Source organism: Periplaneta americana, chromosome 7 (genome assembly GCF_040183065.1).
Source record: "Periplaneta americana isolate PAMFEO1 chromosome 7, P.americana_PAMFEO1_priV1, whole genome shotgun sequence".
In the NCBI taxonomy this organism is placed as follows: domain Eukaryota; kingdom Metazoa; phylum Arthropoda; class Insecta; order Blattodea; family Blattidae; genus Periplaneta; species Periplaneta americana.
In genome coordinates, this window is record NC_091123.1 from 54111479 (window position 1) to 54129190 (window position 17712).

At 37.6% G+C, this 17712-nt stretch overlaps 1 protein-coding gene across 1 annotated transcript in view; it reads left to right on the forward strand.

The window, feature by feature from the left end:
* The window catches only part of LOC138703103 (UDP-glucosyltransferase 2-like), a 29068-nt gene extending 13409 nt beyond the window's left edge, over positions 1 to 15659 (forward strand). The window contains exons 4-5 of the mRNA XM_069830689.1: positions 4875 to 5094; positions 15240 to 15659. Coding sequence (XP_069686790.1) covers positions 4875 to 5094; positions 15240 to 15522 — 503 coding nt within the window. The 3' untranslated portion in view covers positions 15523 to 15659. The remainder of the gene's footprint in view (positions 1 to 4874; positions 5095 to 15239) is intronic.
* Positions 15660 to 17712: the final 2053 nt, after the last annotated feature.

The following is a 17712-nucleotide window of genomic DNA, read 5'->3' on the forward strand; positions in this document are numbered from 1 at the left end:
TAATTTTATTCCTCTGTACACCTTATTTATGTGTATTTATCTGTATATCTTACACATACTGTATTCATCTGACGTTGTTTACATTGTCTACTTACAGTATTTCATTCAGTGCGCTGTCTGAGGGGTGGCGACAGGAAACTACACTAAAGCAATGCAGATAGCGTAATGTGTAACGGACATGGTCGGTCCTGATATGCACGTCTGTAGACAGCAGTGTATGTGTACAAGTTGCAGTGTCCAGTCGATAGTCCTAGTGAAATGGAGGAGTACACGAGAGCGGAATATGCAGACCTGATTTTCGAATACGGATGAGCCAATGGGAACAGTAGACAAGCTCAGAGATTGTATCGGGTCAAGTACCCATATAGGAGACATCCGGCCCATATCATCTTTCCACGACTGTTCCAAATATTAAGGGAAGGAGGGCACGTGGTGCGAAATTACAATTCCATTTCCACAACTATTTTTGCTTATAACTTTGGATTCAGTCATTTCCGGATGAGGGTTGCTTATCTCAAATTGATACATGTGCCCTTCACCATCATCCCTGAAAGTTTGTAACACTAGCCAGAAAACACCCTGTATAATATACCTAGTTTATTTATTTATTTCTTCTATTTAAATGGACATGTACTAACACAATACAGATCAGCTAAGTCATTCAAATTAAATTTCCCTGAAGTTGCAATATTTCCACACATATTATTCCATAACTTCACAACCATCAGAGACAGAATGCTGAAATTTTGCACATTGATTTCATATTCATTTATGCAAAAAGTAGACTACAATAATTCCCATACATTTGAAAATAAAAAAATAGGTTACAAAACATGACTTTTAATACAATATTCATTAGTATTATTATTATTATTATTATTATTATTATTATTATTATTATTATTATTATTATTAATTTATTTATTTATTTTTTAATCTGGCAGAGCTAAGATCAGTTGGCCTTCTCTTCCGCCCGGCCAGACTCTAATTCTGATCAAATATAATAGGCTTATCTAAACTATAAAACAACATGGAAGTGAATAATGGAAGTTAGATAAGTAATATTAGTGAGACAATAATAAACATTGATCAAAATAGTAATAGTAATCTGAATTAATCTTGCACAGGATAGGGACCGATGGCAGGCTTATGTGAGTGCGGCAATGAACCTACGGGTTCCTTAAAAGCCATTTGTAAATAAGTAATAATAATGAGATAATTTAAATATTTATCCTGTAATAATAACCATCAAACATTGAGACACTTGACACATCTATTATATTAACTAGAATTCTTTGAAAAATATTTCCTTAGTCTACTCCTAAATTGATTTGATGACTGACATTTTCTGACATTACTAGATAGGGAATTTCAAAGTCGAGGAACAGCCACAGTGAAAGAAGATGAGTATGAGAATTTTCGGTGGGAGAGAATGAATAATATTGAGGAGTGTTGTTGTGCCATCGTAGTTGTCTGCTTTTCACCAGTACTACTACATCTGGATCTTTATACGAGGGGGATCCAGGAAATAACGACCGTTCGCGCATACCTGCCGCGCAGCTGACTCCCCTTCCTTGTTTGAAGGTCAACTGGCTTCCTTAACATGTGTTCTCATAATGTTGTGAGTACTGGTTGCAACAAGTCGCCATTGTGCATTTTGTGTTACTTCAAAATGAACGACGCGATTGATAATCCCGCCGACTGTGAGGTAAGGAGTGTGATTCGATTTTTGAATGCCCGACATTTGAAACCTGCAGAAATTTACCGGCAATTGAAAGAAGTGTATGGTGATACTGTAATGAATGAAATAAATGTGAGAAAATGGTGCGAAATGTTCAACTCGAGAATTGCTGGATCAATTCGTTTGGGAAATCTTTGATCATCCGCCCTATAGTCCAGACCTTGCTCCTAGCGATTTTCACCTTTTCACTAAGCTGAAAGACTTTCTGGGTGGTACGCGTTTTGGAAGTGATGAAGAGTTGAAGAAGACAGTTAACACCTGGCTTAATGAACTGGCGGCAGAGGAGTATAACACGGGAATTCTAAAGCTAGTGAACAGATACGAAAAATGTTTAAATGTAGGTGGTGATTATGTAGAGAAGTAAAGGAAGCTTCAGTTATGTAACAGACTTTGTTTTTTCAAATAAAGATTTTTTTTAATTATTACAACAAAACGGTCGTTATTTCCTGGATCCCCCTCGTATAAGATTCTCAGTACACTATTTTTTAGCTTTATCTAAGTATCCTTGTCCACAGTGGGTTCAAATATCTTTCTCATAGTTTTGTTTTCGAATGTAATAAGAGACTTTATGTTAGAATCTACGTTTTTCCTGAGTATAAATTCACAGGTAACATTACTGGTATTATTTTGCGGACTTAGTCTTGTTGCTCTTATGAGGAGTTGGGACCCTGGAATACACACTTTATTTTTATTGTTCATTCAGTTGATCTATGCTGACAACAGTGGCGTATGCTGAACCAGGAGTTTGGGTGTTCTGTTACAAATATATAGTTGGTCTATCTCGCACAATTATTATAGGCCTAAGTGGAATATCGGGTCAACATTAACTGCCATTTTTAATATATAATTAAGTATTATTTATAAATAATAACTATGGGGCGGATGTTGATGACCTAAAAATCTACTTAAAATGATCATTAAAATACCCTTAAACTAAAGGAAAAATGACATAAAATTAAAAGAAAATGACATTTAAATATTATTGAAAGTCCTCGCACCACAATTTCTTAAAAATTAATCACCTTGTTTCAATGACTGCCCTGCAAATGCCGGAGAAAGGAGGCAACTACAAATAACGTTATTCAAAATTGCATTATTTATGATCAAACAATAACCATGGCCAGAAAAATAACCTGTTTGAAGTTCCACAACCCGCTAACTATTATACAATTTCATATCGTGAAAAATGTCTAGTGTATTATTCGCTTTTTGTTTTATATTGTTGCACTAAATTCGGAAGTGGCGGGGTAGGTCTACCCTTATTCACTATAGGCCTGTGTAATTTCTCTCCTAGTGGGCGAGAAGAGAATGGCTTTTGCAAAAGATCTTTTACAGTGTACATTTCCAAGTGCTATTATCATTAAATAAGTAATTTAAATTGTTCACCTACGCTGGCACACAACTATGAACCCTAGTAAAACCTAAACACAGTAAATTCACTCACACAAACAGTAAACACACACGTCAAACACAATATTTTGTAACGCTATTGACAAGTTGAGCTGCCTGTATACAGGACGACCTGCGAGCTTGAGAGAAGCGAGTATCCCCACCATGCCACCATGCCACCGTGCGCACGCAGAGAATTATAGCAGTAACTCTCAGCAAGGGATGTTCTTTTATACGGACAGGACAACCAGACTAGAACTCATCCCACTTCGTCAGGCAGAGCGTATGTTATAAAACGAAAGCCGTTCTGGGGATGGTGTGCACATTCAATCAGCAGGCATTTAAAATATTTAAATGGTAATGAATTAAAATTAGTCTTGAACTATATACGTCAACTTCCAATGAGATTACGACGCATTTAAATTGTGATAAATTAAAATTATTGTTGCATTATATAAAACAACTTAAAACAAAAAATGAGATTACTGAATTTACAGGGTGTCCAGCGCACACCTTGAACATCCGCAATATACGCCCCTGGCTGACAAAATCCGGCAGCATGTGTTCCATGTATCTTGTTATCAGACTACATCAAACCGAACTTAGTATTTTATTGTAATATTCCAATTTGTTATACAGAATGTATCTAAATTGGTGTCAAATATTTCGGGGACGTGTCCCTAATATCAAAACAATTAAAAAAGTTAATAAGAACATGGGTCCGAAAAGCATTCGTTAGGGAGTTATTAAAGGATTTGTCCCTTCATTGACCGCTAATTGTTTGGTGGTTTTTTATTTGTTTGTATTTTGTAGAGCGAAGAAATCAGAAGAAAATGTATTCTGTGAGTGAACAGAATGAAATGATTTGCATCATTTAATTGATGATGTGCTTCTGGACGTCATTCAACGAATGTGTTTTCAACAGAGTACGCCAGATCATGTAACGCAGGTTTAGGGAACACATCGAAGCAGAAGGAAGCCACTTCGAGCAATTTTTGTAACATTAAATTTTGTCTTGTAACTCTGAAATAAATTATTTTGAGGCCAATGTTCATATGAACTTTTTGTAAGGTTTTGGTGTTAGGAACACGTCCCCGAAATATTTGACACCAATTTTGACACACCCTGTATTTTATAATTAACATGCTCCGAAGTATTTGATTTTATTTCTTCACTATTTAAAATTACCATTCTTAATTTATGTCGAAAACTAATATGCAAGATTTAACTATGCCACTGATAAATCATTATTCTCATCGCTGTATTAAATTCTGCGTTTCTTCATCAAAGAAAAGGTAATATGTGTGGAGAAGGTATGTGAATTTATTTATTTTATTACTAAATCAAATTTCTATTTTTTAGAAAAATTATCTTCAGTTAATCGTTACTTTTATTGAGATATAATAATTAACGCCAAAATTTTAATTGGCCTAAAATTGAAGCGGTGAGATCAATAAACATTCAAATCCATTTACACGAGTTTCGAGAAGAATGCAAAAAACTTTTTTTTTATTTCTTACCTAATTATTACTTTTTTTCACGTAATATTTCTGGTTGTTTTAGAGATCGAGACAAAGTAGTATATCAACTTTTAAAGTCGTAACACTTGTGGAAACATCCAAAATTTAATTTCAAATTTGCAAAAAATGAATGGCCAGAAGTGGACTTGAATGGTTATTGATATCAACGCTTCAATTGCATTGCCGTTATTTTATGGCTATAACATTTATTTTTTTCCTTTCAGATCATCCCAGCATCAAAGTATTCATTTACCACGGAGGCTTACAGAGCACACTGGAAGCCATTAAAGCCAGTGTTCCTCTCATAGGTATTCCATTCTTCGGTGATCAGTTCCTCAATGTACGGAATATAGCTGAAAAAGGAGCCGGAGTGGTATTGGATCTCGACATGCTAACCAAACACAGTATAAAACAAGCTATTACAGAAATTATATACAATCCTATGTAAGTCAATAGTGCGAATAAGATGCAAAATATTTGGTGGTGGTGGTGGTGGTGGTGGTAGTAATAGTAGTAGTAGTAGTAGCAGTAGTAGTAGTAGTAGTAGCAGTAGTAGTAGTAGCAGTAGTAGTAGTAGTAGTAGCAGTAGTAGTAGTAGCAGTAGTAGTAGCAGTAGTAGTAGTAGTAGTAGCAGTAGCAGTAGTAGCAGTAGTAGTAGTAGCAGTAGTAGTAGTAGCAGTAGCAGTAGTAGCAGCAGTAGCAGTAGTAGTAGTAGTAGTAGCAGTAGTAGTAGTAGTAGCAGCAGTAGTAGTAGTAGTAGTAGCAGTAGTAGCAGTAGTAGCAGCAGTAGTAGTAGTAGTAGTAGTAGGAGTAGTAGCAGTAGTAGCAGTAGTAGTAGTAGCAGTAGTAGTAGTAGTAGTAGTAGTAGCAGTAGTAGTAGCAGCAGCAGCAGTAGCAGTAGCAGTAGCAGTAGCAGTAGTAGCAGCAGTAGTAGTAGTAGTAGTAGCAGTAGCAGTAGCAGTAGCAGTAGTAGTAGTAGTACACCCAAATGAAATTTGAACCCTGGATGATTGACGCACAGGAGAATTCGCCCAAAAAAATTGATCCAAGAGAAAATTATAACAAAGAAAATTCACCGAAACATTGTCTGATGGTAGTATCATTTTCATCAGTGTACGCAATCTGAAGTCCTAGTTCTTGTATCTTCCTCCAGATACTTTGATTTAGGTGGAAGAAACAAAGTCGGAGTGTTGCATGTCAAAAAACACGTTGAACTGCTCTTATTATACTCATCTCGAAGTCACAAATGGCAACAGATGGTTCTGAATTATCCCAGCCATAATCCAAAAATTGCTGTAAAACCGATCGGAGTATTATTTCGTACGATGCCTGCCTTTTATTTGGTACAAGGGAGTACACAAAAACAAGTGCCTTACCGGCATACTCTCCATGAATTGTCACAATCTGCGTAAATATTTACGGTGCGGTCTCAAATGTACCGACAATGTACTAAGTTTTGATTGGTGCAATTTGCGTAATACTCTAATATTCTACGATGAAAGAGTAATGGAACGGAGAAAAATTCTCTTCGGCGCCGGGATTTGAACCCGGGTTTTCAGCTCTACGTGCTGATGCTTTATCCACTAAGCCACACCGGATACCACCCCGGCGCAGGACAGAATCGTCTCAGATTAAGCTCCAACTCTTGGGTTCCCTCCTGCGCCGGGGTGGTATCCGGTGTGGCTTAGTGGATAAAGCATCAGCACGTAGAGCTGAAAACCCGGGGTCAAATCCCGGCGCCGAAGAGAATTTTTCTCCGTTCCATCACTCTTTCATCGTATGATGACACAGAATATCTGCATGGAAATATCATATGTACTTCGGTACATTAAAATAATATATAAATATATACTCTAATATTCTATCTATAGGGTAAATTAAGGTCTGTTAGACAGTCGGGCATGTTGGACACTGTGTACTTTAACAGATACCTCGCCACTTGTGGGCACCAAATTCTGCTAGAAGTCAATGACGGAAGTACCTCCACTCATGGCTACTTCCGTCATTGATTTCTAACAGAATGTGGTGCCCACAAGTGGCGAGGTAACGCGTTAAAGTACAAAGTGCCCAACATGCCCGACTGTCCAACCGACCCTAATTTACCCTATCATCTTCATCTCGATCATCTAAATTATCATAGAACAAAAACTGTTCCCCGCTTGTTACACGAAATTCTGGTGGTATACCTGGAAGATCTCGCATGGAAGTTTCCTTCTGCAAACCCAATATCCCTTGGTTCGATCTGCATTTCTGGAGTCAAGGTTGTACATATAACCTTTATGAATGAGTAAAATACCTACTCCTTTCATTTGGAATAATTTCTCCATGGTTATTTTATTAAGTTATTTTACGACGCTTTATCAACATCTTAGGTTATTTAGCGTCTGAATTAAATGAAGGTGATAATGCCGGTGAAATGAGTCCGTAAGTTACCCAGCATTTGGTCATATTGGGTTGAGGGAAAACCCCGGAAAAAACCTCAACCAGATAACGTGCCCAGACCGGGAATCGAACCTGGGCCACCTGGTTTCGCGGCACAGACGCGCTAACCGTTACTCCACAGGTGTTGACTCCATGGTTATACATTGAAAATTTATACCTTCAAAATATTCATCTAAACTTAAGAATTGTGTAATAAAATTATCACCACGGAAACTAATTTTGAATTATTAAGAAAGAACTTCAAAATATTCATACGCTTAAACGTTTCCGAATACAAATGTTACCACTGGAGCTAAATGCTAAAATGTATTTACTATAAAAAGAACTAAACTTCATCGCAATGGGTGAATTTTCCGTGAGTGAGGGTGAGAATGAAAATCGTTGGGTGTAATCACTTTGGGCGAATATTCCTAGGTCAATATTCTTGGTCGAAATTTTTTGGGTGTATTTTCTTTTTGGCCAACTTCCATTATACGGACTACCCAGGTTCGGTAGCAGTAGCAGTAGTAGTAGTAGGAACATGGGCCTCGAATCCAGTGTTCCCTGCATTGATTCCTCTAAAGGACGTTAATTTTGTAACTTTAATACAAAACAATAATGTAACTTTATTGTTTCAACAATAGTCACTTTCTATAATTTAGTTTAAATATTCCCGACAACAATGGGATTTCCACTCCAAACAGCAACACAGAATTCGTTACTGCACTCCACAGACGACAATGACAATTCACTTTGATTATTACGAACAACAAGGTACTGCTAATCTTAACTAATGTTCACAAAGCACTATTTACAAAACAGAACTGTCAGTTCTCAGTTCACAGTTCGTATGCCTTGGCTAGTTCTTCTAGCTCAGTCACTCGAGTTCACAGTATCTCGAACCCCAGACCTTCAGAGACAGTCCACTGAACTTCGAACTCAGGTCCCCCAACTGCGGTCCACTGCACTCACACAGCTGCGGACGCACTCACACAAGTCGAACTCCGGTCTCGAAGCTGGCTTCACTGCTACACAAGACTGCCTTGCTGGCCAAAACTAGCAACGACTGCAAATAACTGACTCAAGTTCACTCGCGTGTCATATTTATAACTAAACCATAGTTTCCGGAAAGTACGATGCTGGAAATTTCTACAGATTCCCAGAAGATGGCGCCTCTCGAATTCTCTGGATTTCTCCCCTCAGTCGCAGGCGCATTACTTGCCCCTCTCTACCGCGGTCGCCGTCTCCTTATGTCGCGCCTCGCCGCAGCGACCATCGTTTCGTCTCCCCTCCACGCCGCGCCCTCAGCGCTCCAAGGAGCTCGCTTCGTCTATCGGGCCTCATGTCTTCTCGCGCGCCCCCCTTGTGTGGGACGCGTGATCGACACTCGACGTGGCTGTCACAATATATTATCTTCCTTTCATAGGATATGGGCGTGAGACGTGTGAGTCCCGTATCTGTAACTATATTTCTGAAAGACGACGCATAACAGCTGTCAAACTGCACTCGTGTCGCGAAGCTATGTTGAAGTTATGCACTTGTCTTATTATTAACTCAACTTCACTTTTCTTGAATACACTTCACAAACTCTATCTCTTACAATAAGAAAAAATGACGTAACACCTGACCTTGTCTTAAACACTATTCAAGAGTATGAACTACGGTAAGCAAAAAAACAAACGACACTGAAATTATTTCTCAACTGCTGTCCACGTTTCCCTAGCAACGAAGAATGCATTGTATAATACTCGTATATATAATTTTAACTGGTAATCGAAATGACGGGAAAAGACCTGAACGGATTTTAATGAATGACCCGTCATGTTGAAGCTTAACATCTACGGATTTTCAGAAAAATAGTAACTTTCAGTGAAGGGTTAGTTTTCCTACATATTTTCCTATTTTCCAAAATCTATCTTCCGTCAATTTTGAGAACTAATTGCATTTCAGGATAAAACAAAACACACACTACAATAAACAATAGGCTATTACACGAAGGCCATGACCTGCAGAATTGCTGATATATTTAGAGCTCAAATTCAATTGGTTATTATATTAAAAACTTCAAGACTTACTAAAAATAATTTACAGGCCTGATTCTGCGGTGTGTAATTTTCTGAGTACAGCTCTGTATTGGATACTAAACATTTACAAAACTTGAGGTGGTTTGATGACATTATTACCATTAGAAATGAAATATTATTATAGTTAATCCTATGATGTGACTATTTTCATTAATTATACATATTCGTGCTGTATTGATGATATGAAAGTGAAACGTTTCGGGGTTATAACAGTAGATGTAGAGAATATCTTAAATTAGATCTTCATTTCTATAATTTACAGAGTGGCGGCTATATAGTATACAACTACAAACTTACGTAAGATAATATTGTTATTAAATATCAAATATTTTATAGTTATTAATCAAGTGGGCTTGGGCCTTTTTCCTATACTTAATGGCGGTACGGTGTAGATATTTATATGCGTCATTCTCTTCAGTATTGACTCGAGAGAGAGCAAACATTTTATTACAGTTCCTAAGGAAAGACTCAAAGGTATTACTTACTGATAAAATAAGAGACCTACAAAATTCTGTGGTCACCCGATTATTTCAGCAAGATCTTTTAGCAGGATAAAATGATTTTACTCTCTATATTTCAAGCTCTACATGCAGCAGCTATACCAAGATGCCATGTCTATTGTTCGAAAGCATAGCAAACCTGACTTTTTTTTAACTTTCACCTACAATCCACAATGACCTGAAATAGCTATTGCTTTACTCCCACATGAAAAACCCATTGATCTTCCTGACATTGTTACTTACGTTTTCGAGTTGAAACTCAAAAACTGAAGGTGGACAGGTTCAAGGAAAAGTATTTGGCATAAAAACCATTCAGAGGGAGTATGTTTCATTATTATGGAAGCAAATAACTTTCAAAATGTCTGGTATTCTTCATTGAAAATAAATCTGAAAAATTTTTATTTGAACGTCTAATGAACTTAGTTTGCAGCATTTGCTGCACAAGCCACTAGGAGATTGATATATTGTGAATTCAGTGTTGTGTTGATTTCTGCAATTATGGTTCTCACAAAAGAAGGTGTTTATCATGGAACACTATTTTCGGTCATACGAAAGTAGGATGTCAGAATGGGCCAAGTTTGCTTCCCGTTAAAGAACAGTATCAGGATCTATAAGCAACATTTGGTTTTCAGATGAAAGCCATATTCACCTTGATGGCAAAATCAAGCGATAAATAACTTGTTTTTTTAGGGTTTGAACGACCTGGTGTCGTTACACAGAAACCACTTCACAGTGCGCGGGTTACGATTTGGTGCGCCGTGTCCGGTCATGGAATATTGGGCTCTTATTTCGTCTAGGATGCTGCACGGAATCCAAAAACAATAAACTAGGTACTCTACAGAATCCTCACTATTTCCCAATTCGTGCGGGATTTGCGCTGTTTTTGTCGCTCCAGAAACTTACGCATCCAACGGCAATGTATGCAGCAAGACTGAGCTACAGTCCACATCACGGGAGAGTCACTTGACCTTCTTCAACGACACTTCGGAGATCGCCTAATTTCTTGTGAAACTCCATTCCATACCCTCCCTGCTCCCCAGATTTCATGGCTCCAGATGCCTGCATATGGGACATGTTGAAAGAATCAGTTTTAAGACAGATGACCCATCTACAAATATTCCCTAATTATGCAAAAGATAATGTCATTTTTGTGACCTTACAGCAACCTTTGTTTATCAACATGTTGAATAATCTTCATAAACGTTATGAACAATGTATTTCAGTGTCGTTTGTTTTGCCGTATATTGTATCTTCGTCTAAAAAACCACCCGCCGAGGAAAAAGAGGAGACGAGCATAGCATATATATCCAGTTTTATGACCCGATCTCAGGCAAGATTGGCAGGGTACTAAGAAAACGCGGGATTAAGACGATCCATAAGTCGTCCACGAAGGTGCAGAACTAACTGAAACCAGTTAAGGACGATCTTCGTCTTAGGATACCTAGTGTCTATAAAATACTTTGTGAGTGTGGAAAATGCTACATTGGCCAGGCGGGACACACCATTATGGAACACTGCAAGGAACATCAACGCAGCATAAGACTATACCCCGATAAGTCGGCAGCAGCGCAACACAGCCACAAGATAGTTTTCTACGCCACCACTATCTTTGACAAGGCAACGGATTATTAGGACCAGGTCATCAAAGATACCATCAAAATCCAACTAAATGACAATTTCAACAGAGACAGGGGCCTACAGTTGATTACAACGTGAAAAACTGTAATCAACAATTTTCGACCAACCAGAAAACGGCAGGCAATCGGTACTAGGAACAAACTCCTGATTGGCACGCAATAGAAAGCCTCACTGACCACTTATGTACCGGCTAGACATGGTCTCGCGGTACTTCAATCTCAAGAAGACGGCAGAGCTAGTCATCGAAATCTTGGAAGCAACAATCCAACTCACCTGGGTGAGAACCCGAGAAGAGTTATTCTATAGCTTCATCTAGTTTGTATTTATTTTATCTTCATCCCATCTACTTCTCAAAGCTGACCTTTAATTCCATTACCATATCCCTTAGAAGGTATAAAGAAGGTACTACTGAAGCTGAGTGACAGCTGTGAGCATTGTCTGAAGAAGATAAATGCAACCAGGGCAAAGACAATGGTTATCGGAAGAAATTTAAGGAAAGTAAACGTGCGAATTCGAAATGAGGTAGTGGAACAAGTGAACAGCTTCGAATATTTGAGATGTGCTATAAGTAGTAACATGAGCTGCTGCCAGAAAGTCAAAAGGAAGGTAGCAAGGGCAAAGAAGGCTCTAATAGTAAAAGGAGCATCTGAGCATCTTCTGCGGACCTCTGGAAAAATAACTATGGAAGAGACTAGTGAAGTGCTATGTGTGAAGTGTGGCATTATATGGGACAGAAACATGGACATTATGACGAAGTGAAGAGAAACGACTGGAAGCATTTGAAATGTGGATATGGAGAAGAATGAAGCGTGTAAAATGGACAGCTAATAATTACACTGGTCAACAATGACTTTGTTAAATAAATAATTTCGGTTGTTTCTTATGTATTGCCATCTGCTGATTCCAAAAATGAAGTCAGAAATTTTCCATCACCCACCTATTTTTTTTTTTATTTTGAGAATAAATTTGTTCCTGTTTATTAGCATTTGTGGTATATAACATGCTGATTAGAAGACGTATTTTACATTTATATTTCATTACATTGTGTCAAAAATTGACTTGTAACGTTTGCTATTGTTGCCTGTGAATTCACGAATAACAACAATGATATTTCCCTCACAAAACTTGATTGTAAGGTAAATTTCCCAGATGAATAGAAGCTTTCTTTAAAGAAATAAGCTTATTCTGTGCTCTTTTCCGTTGTCAATTGAATTGTGATAGAAGTGTATAATACCGTACCTAATAGTACATTGTAAGGAGTAGTGTGTAAGTGTATAATGTATAAGAAACATGTCTTGAAAGTGTCTTATTGATAGAAACAACTTCTGTTAAGTGTGTGGTGAGATCACTTCAAAAGCGCAGAGGCAAAATTTTCCTCCTCTAGTTAGAAGAGCTTATGACTTTATTTTAACAACAAAATAGACTAGAACAAGACATGGACCCTGGAAATCTCTATTTGTTCCCTGAAAACCTAGGGCTATGAGCGACGAACACGGGGAGCATTTCCACCAGGACATCGTTGAAATTGAAAGGCGCTACCAGGGTAAATGATGTCCAAATATGTTGGCAGACTATTGTTGGATACTGAAGAGAGATTTTCTTCAAGCAAAGTACAGACGAAAATATGCTTCACATACCTACATTTTAGGTCAATAAATGTAATTTCAGCTAAGATATCGTAATACTATGATGTATAGATACGAAAAATGTTTCTCATGTGATTACTCTAAAACCCAGGGTGATGGAAATGTTATGTAAATAGATTTGAAATCAGCACAAAAAAGTCACTTAGGATCACCCATTGTTTCCCATTTAACAGACAAAAGTTTAAATTTTGTTGACCAGTGTTATAAGAAATGAAGCTGTGCTAGAAAGAGTGAAAGAGGATTAATGCCGAAACTGACCACAGAGAGAAAATGAAATTGGCTGGGTCACTGGCTAAAAAGAAAATGCCTACTGAAGGAATGGTGAAAGGGAAAAGAGTTCTGGGCAGAAGAAAATATCAGATGATAAACAACACTACGATATATGAATCGTATGCGAAACGAAAACGACGGCGGAAAATAGGAGGTTTGAGAAAGCTGGGTTTGCAGTGAATGGCCTGCACTTGAACAGAAAACTATGAATGAATGTATAATATTATCATCTTCACTATATTACAATCGTTGTCATCATAATACTTATTTAACATTATCAATTGAAATATATTTTACTTATGATCAGGCTTCGAGACTTCGGACCCAATAGAGCAGTTCAGTGGGAAATCTGCATAACGGCGTACTGAGTATAGTGGTAGAGCGCACAGTGGGTGGGGGTACTGTAGAATGAATGCCAACAAATACCCAAAGGAAAACGCTCTGGATTTGAAGGTTCTGACAAATAATTTTGTTTTCATACAAACTGTGTCTGAAAGTAGTACACGGTGAGAAAAGTCAGAGCAAGAGGTGCCGGATGCCCTCAAATTAATTTAGAAAATGATGCAGAGAATTAATGAGACATCAACAAGTACCGGTTACTGAACGTGTAAAACAGAAGTGGAAATCAATTTTATGTAAAAATAACGGATATGGAACATTGTGTAACATAAACAGCAAATTAGTGGACATAGAGTCATCCGAGAATAAAGGACTGTCTCTTAGAGACTGCAATGATGTTAGGTTTTTCGTTTTGCTCCTATTACGTCAAGCGACGTAGAGCGTAGCTTTCTACAGTACAAACTTTGGCAGGTAACCAAAAAAGATTTATGTTTGAGACACTGAAAATGTATCTTGTAGTAGGTAGGCCTACATTGCAATTCGGTACTGTAACTGCACTTCCTAAAGATTACCAATAGGATAAATTAAAAAAATTAAAATTACTACATGCTTATTTCCACCATTAACACTGTGTATAATTAAACACAAATGTTTATAAAAGACAGGAGAATAAATGATTTTCACATTCTTTTGACATTATCATTGTGTATTGTATATTTACTTTCAGAATGTACATATGCGTGTTTCCCCATACTAACTTACTCTACTCTAAATAGTAACGTTGTTACCTGAACACATCTCTATCTACCTGCAGCGAGTCAACAACATATAGTGCATGCACAGTAAACTTATTGTATCGGGTCAAAGTCTCGAAGCCTGCTTATGATGTAAAGGAAGTACAAGTTAAGGTACGGTCACACGTCGCTACTTTTGCTGCGCAATTTTTGTACTGCAGCTGCAAACGTTGCGTGTCGAGTTCACACGTAAGTCAAAAGTAGCGCGCTGCACGCTACTTTTCGTGCTGCGCAACCCGAGTGCTACAAATGTTGCAACTGGAGGTTGCGAGTCTGTTCACACACAAGGCGCTACTTTTGCAGCCGCAGTCATGCTGCAGGTTCCCATCTGCTTGTTGACTTCTCAATGTACATTTTGTGGTCATGTTCGCATTATTATGAAACTCATGCGATAGCTTACTAATCTATTATTTGCTTTTCTGCCCTAACTAGTATTCAGAAAATGGCATTATTTTTACTATGAAGCTTTTAAAAACGCCTATATACTTAAATGATAACCAACAGCATATTCACGTAATCAATGTTGGCAACCCTCCTGTTTGAAACTACGCTACGGAAAACTAAAAATATCGTCAGCAAATATGCTCAGACTGTGCTGTGCATTTAATAATTGTTATAAATAATTTATTTTCATCACATCTAACATTAAATTTATCCAAACAATAAAAGTATCATTGGCACATTTGGGTGGCAACACTGGTCGCAACCGCAGCAAAAGTTTCAACAAAACCGATATCAAAAATGCTGCGGCTGCAACCCTGAGAACCCTGTTCACACCTAAATGTTCAATAATCAACAAGGAAAATATTAAGAATTAAAGATGACACCAATGCAGTAAGATCTATCCTTAAATTAGAAGTAACACATTACTTCATTGGCATTGCCTTTCTATTTCAGATACAAGGAAAATATGAGGAAGATGTCGACCAGATTAAGCGATCAGCCTAACAGTCCTTTGGACCGCGCAGTCTGGTGGGTTGAGTACGTCATCAGGCATAGAGGTGCGCGTCACCTTCGCTCAGCAGCTGTGGACCTCACGTGGTATCAGTACCTATTGCTGGACGTCATCGCTTTCATTATCACAGTTTTCATATTCACAATTTGGGTTGCTTACAGAAGCATTCGACTTATGAAGAAAATACAATTATCGTTACACAACAAAAAAATTAAGATCACGTAACTGATATTTTCAATGTTGTTATTGAGTCGACTAAAAACCTGGCCTCTGTCACTCTACGTTTCTACGTAATGATAACATACTGTATAATAATAATAATAATAATAATAATAATAATAATAATAATAATAATAAAATAATAATAAAATAATAATAATAATAATAATAATAATAATAATAATAATAATAATCCGCATAGGCCAGCTTCAGTCTGATGCTTTTCCGATTCACTATGGACTAAAGCAAGGAGATGCACTATCACCGTTACTTTTTAACTTCGCTCTAGAGTATGCAATTATGAAAGTTCAGGATAACAGACAGGATTTGGAATTGAACGGGTTACATCAGCTTCTTGTCTATGCGGATGACGTGAATATGTTAGGAAAAAATTCACAAACCATTAGGGAAAACACGGGAATTTTACTTGAAGCAAGTAAAGAGATAGGTTTGGAAGTAAATTCCGAAAAGACAAAGTATATGACCATGTCTCGTGACCAGAATATTGTACGAAATGGAAATATAAAAATTTGGAGAATTATCCTTCAAAGAGGCGGAAAAATTCAGATATCTTGGAGCAACAGTAACAAATATAAATGACACTCGGGAGGAAATTATACGCAGAATAAATATGGGAAATGCTTCTTATTATTCGGTTGAGAAGCCTTTGCCATCTAGTCTGGTGACAAAAATTCTTAAAGTTAGAATTTATAAAACAGTTATATTACCGGTTGTTCTGTACGGCTGTGAAATTTAAACTCTGACTTTGAGAGAGGAACAGAGATTACGGGTGTTTGAAAATAAAGTTCTTAGGAAAATATTTGGGGCTAAGAGGGATGAAGTTACAGGAGAATGGAGAAAGTTACACAATTCCGAACTGTACGCAATGTATTCTTTACCTGACATAATTAAGAACATTAAATCCAGACGTTTGAGTTGGGCAGGGTGAATCCAGAAATGCATATAAAGCTGGGAGGCCGGCGGAAAAAAACCTTTGGGAGGATAATATTAAAATGGATTTGAGGAAGGTGGAATATGATCATATGGCCTAGATTAGTCTTGCTCGGGATAGGGACCGATGGCGCCCTTATGTGTGGGGGGCGGGAATGAACCTGCGGGTTCCTTCAAAGCCATTTGTAAGTAAATATAATAATTTCTTTCATTCCAAAGTATCTGTATCTCGAACAGCTCCCAATATTTTTCTGGAAAATTTTTTAAACTCTGAAGGTTTTTACATCAAGTTATACAAAAAGTTATGTTATAAAATCATTATTTATATTTTAAATTAACACTTACTTCTCGAACCCTCTAAGCGGGACACGGTGTATATTTTATCTATGTGCTGTAGCCAAATTGTGCTGAGTACTAAATACTTATTCACTTACTGGCTTTTAAGGAACCCGGAGGTTCATTGCCGACCTCACATAAGCCCGCCATTGGTCCCTATCCTGAGCAAGATTAATCCAGTCTCTACCATCATATCCCACCTCCGTCAAATCCATTTTAATATTATTTTCCCATCTACGTCTCGACCTCCCCAAAGATCTTTTTCCCTCCGGCCTCCCAACTAACGCTCTATATACATTTCTCGATTCGCCCATATGTGCTACATGCCCTGCCCACCTCAAACGTCTGGATTTAATGTTCCTAATTATGTCAGGTGAAGAATACAATGCGTGCAGCTCTGCGTTGTATAACTTTCTCCATTCTCCTGTAACTTCATCCTTCTTAGCCCCAAATAATTTCCTCAGAACCTTATTCTCAAACACCCTTAATCTCTGTTCCTCTCTCAAAGTGAGAGTCTAAGTTTCACAGCCATACAGAACAACCGGTAATATAACTGTTTATAAATTCTAACTTTCAGATTTTTTGACAGCAGACTAGATGACAAAAGCTTCTCAACCGAATAATAACAGGCATTTCCCAAATTTATTCTGTGTTTAATTTCCTCCCGAGTGTCATTTATATTTGTTACTGTTGCTCCAAGATATTTGAATTTTTCCACCTCTTCGAAGGATAAATCTCCAATTTTTATAATTCCATTTCGTACAATATTCTGGTCACGAGACATAATCGTATACTTTGTGTTTTCGGGATTTACTTGTGACCCTATCGCTTTACTTGCTTCAAGTAGAATTTCCGCGTTTTCCCTAATCGTTTGTGGATTTTCTCCTAACATATTCACGTCATCCGCAT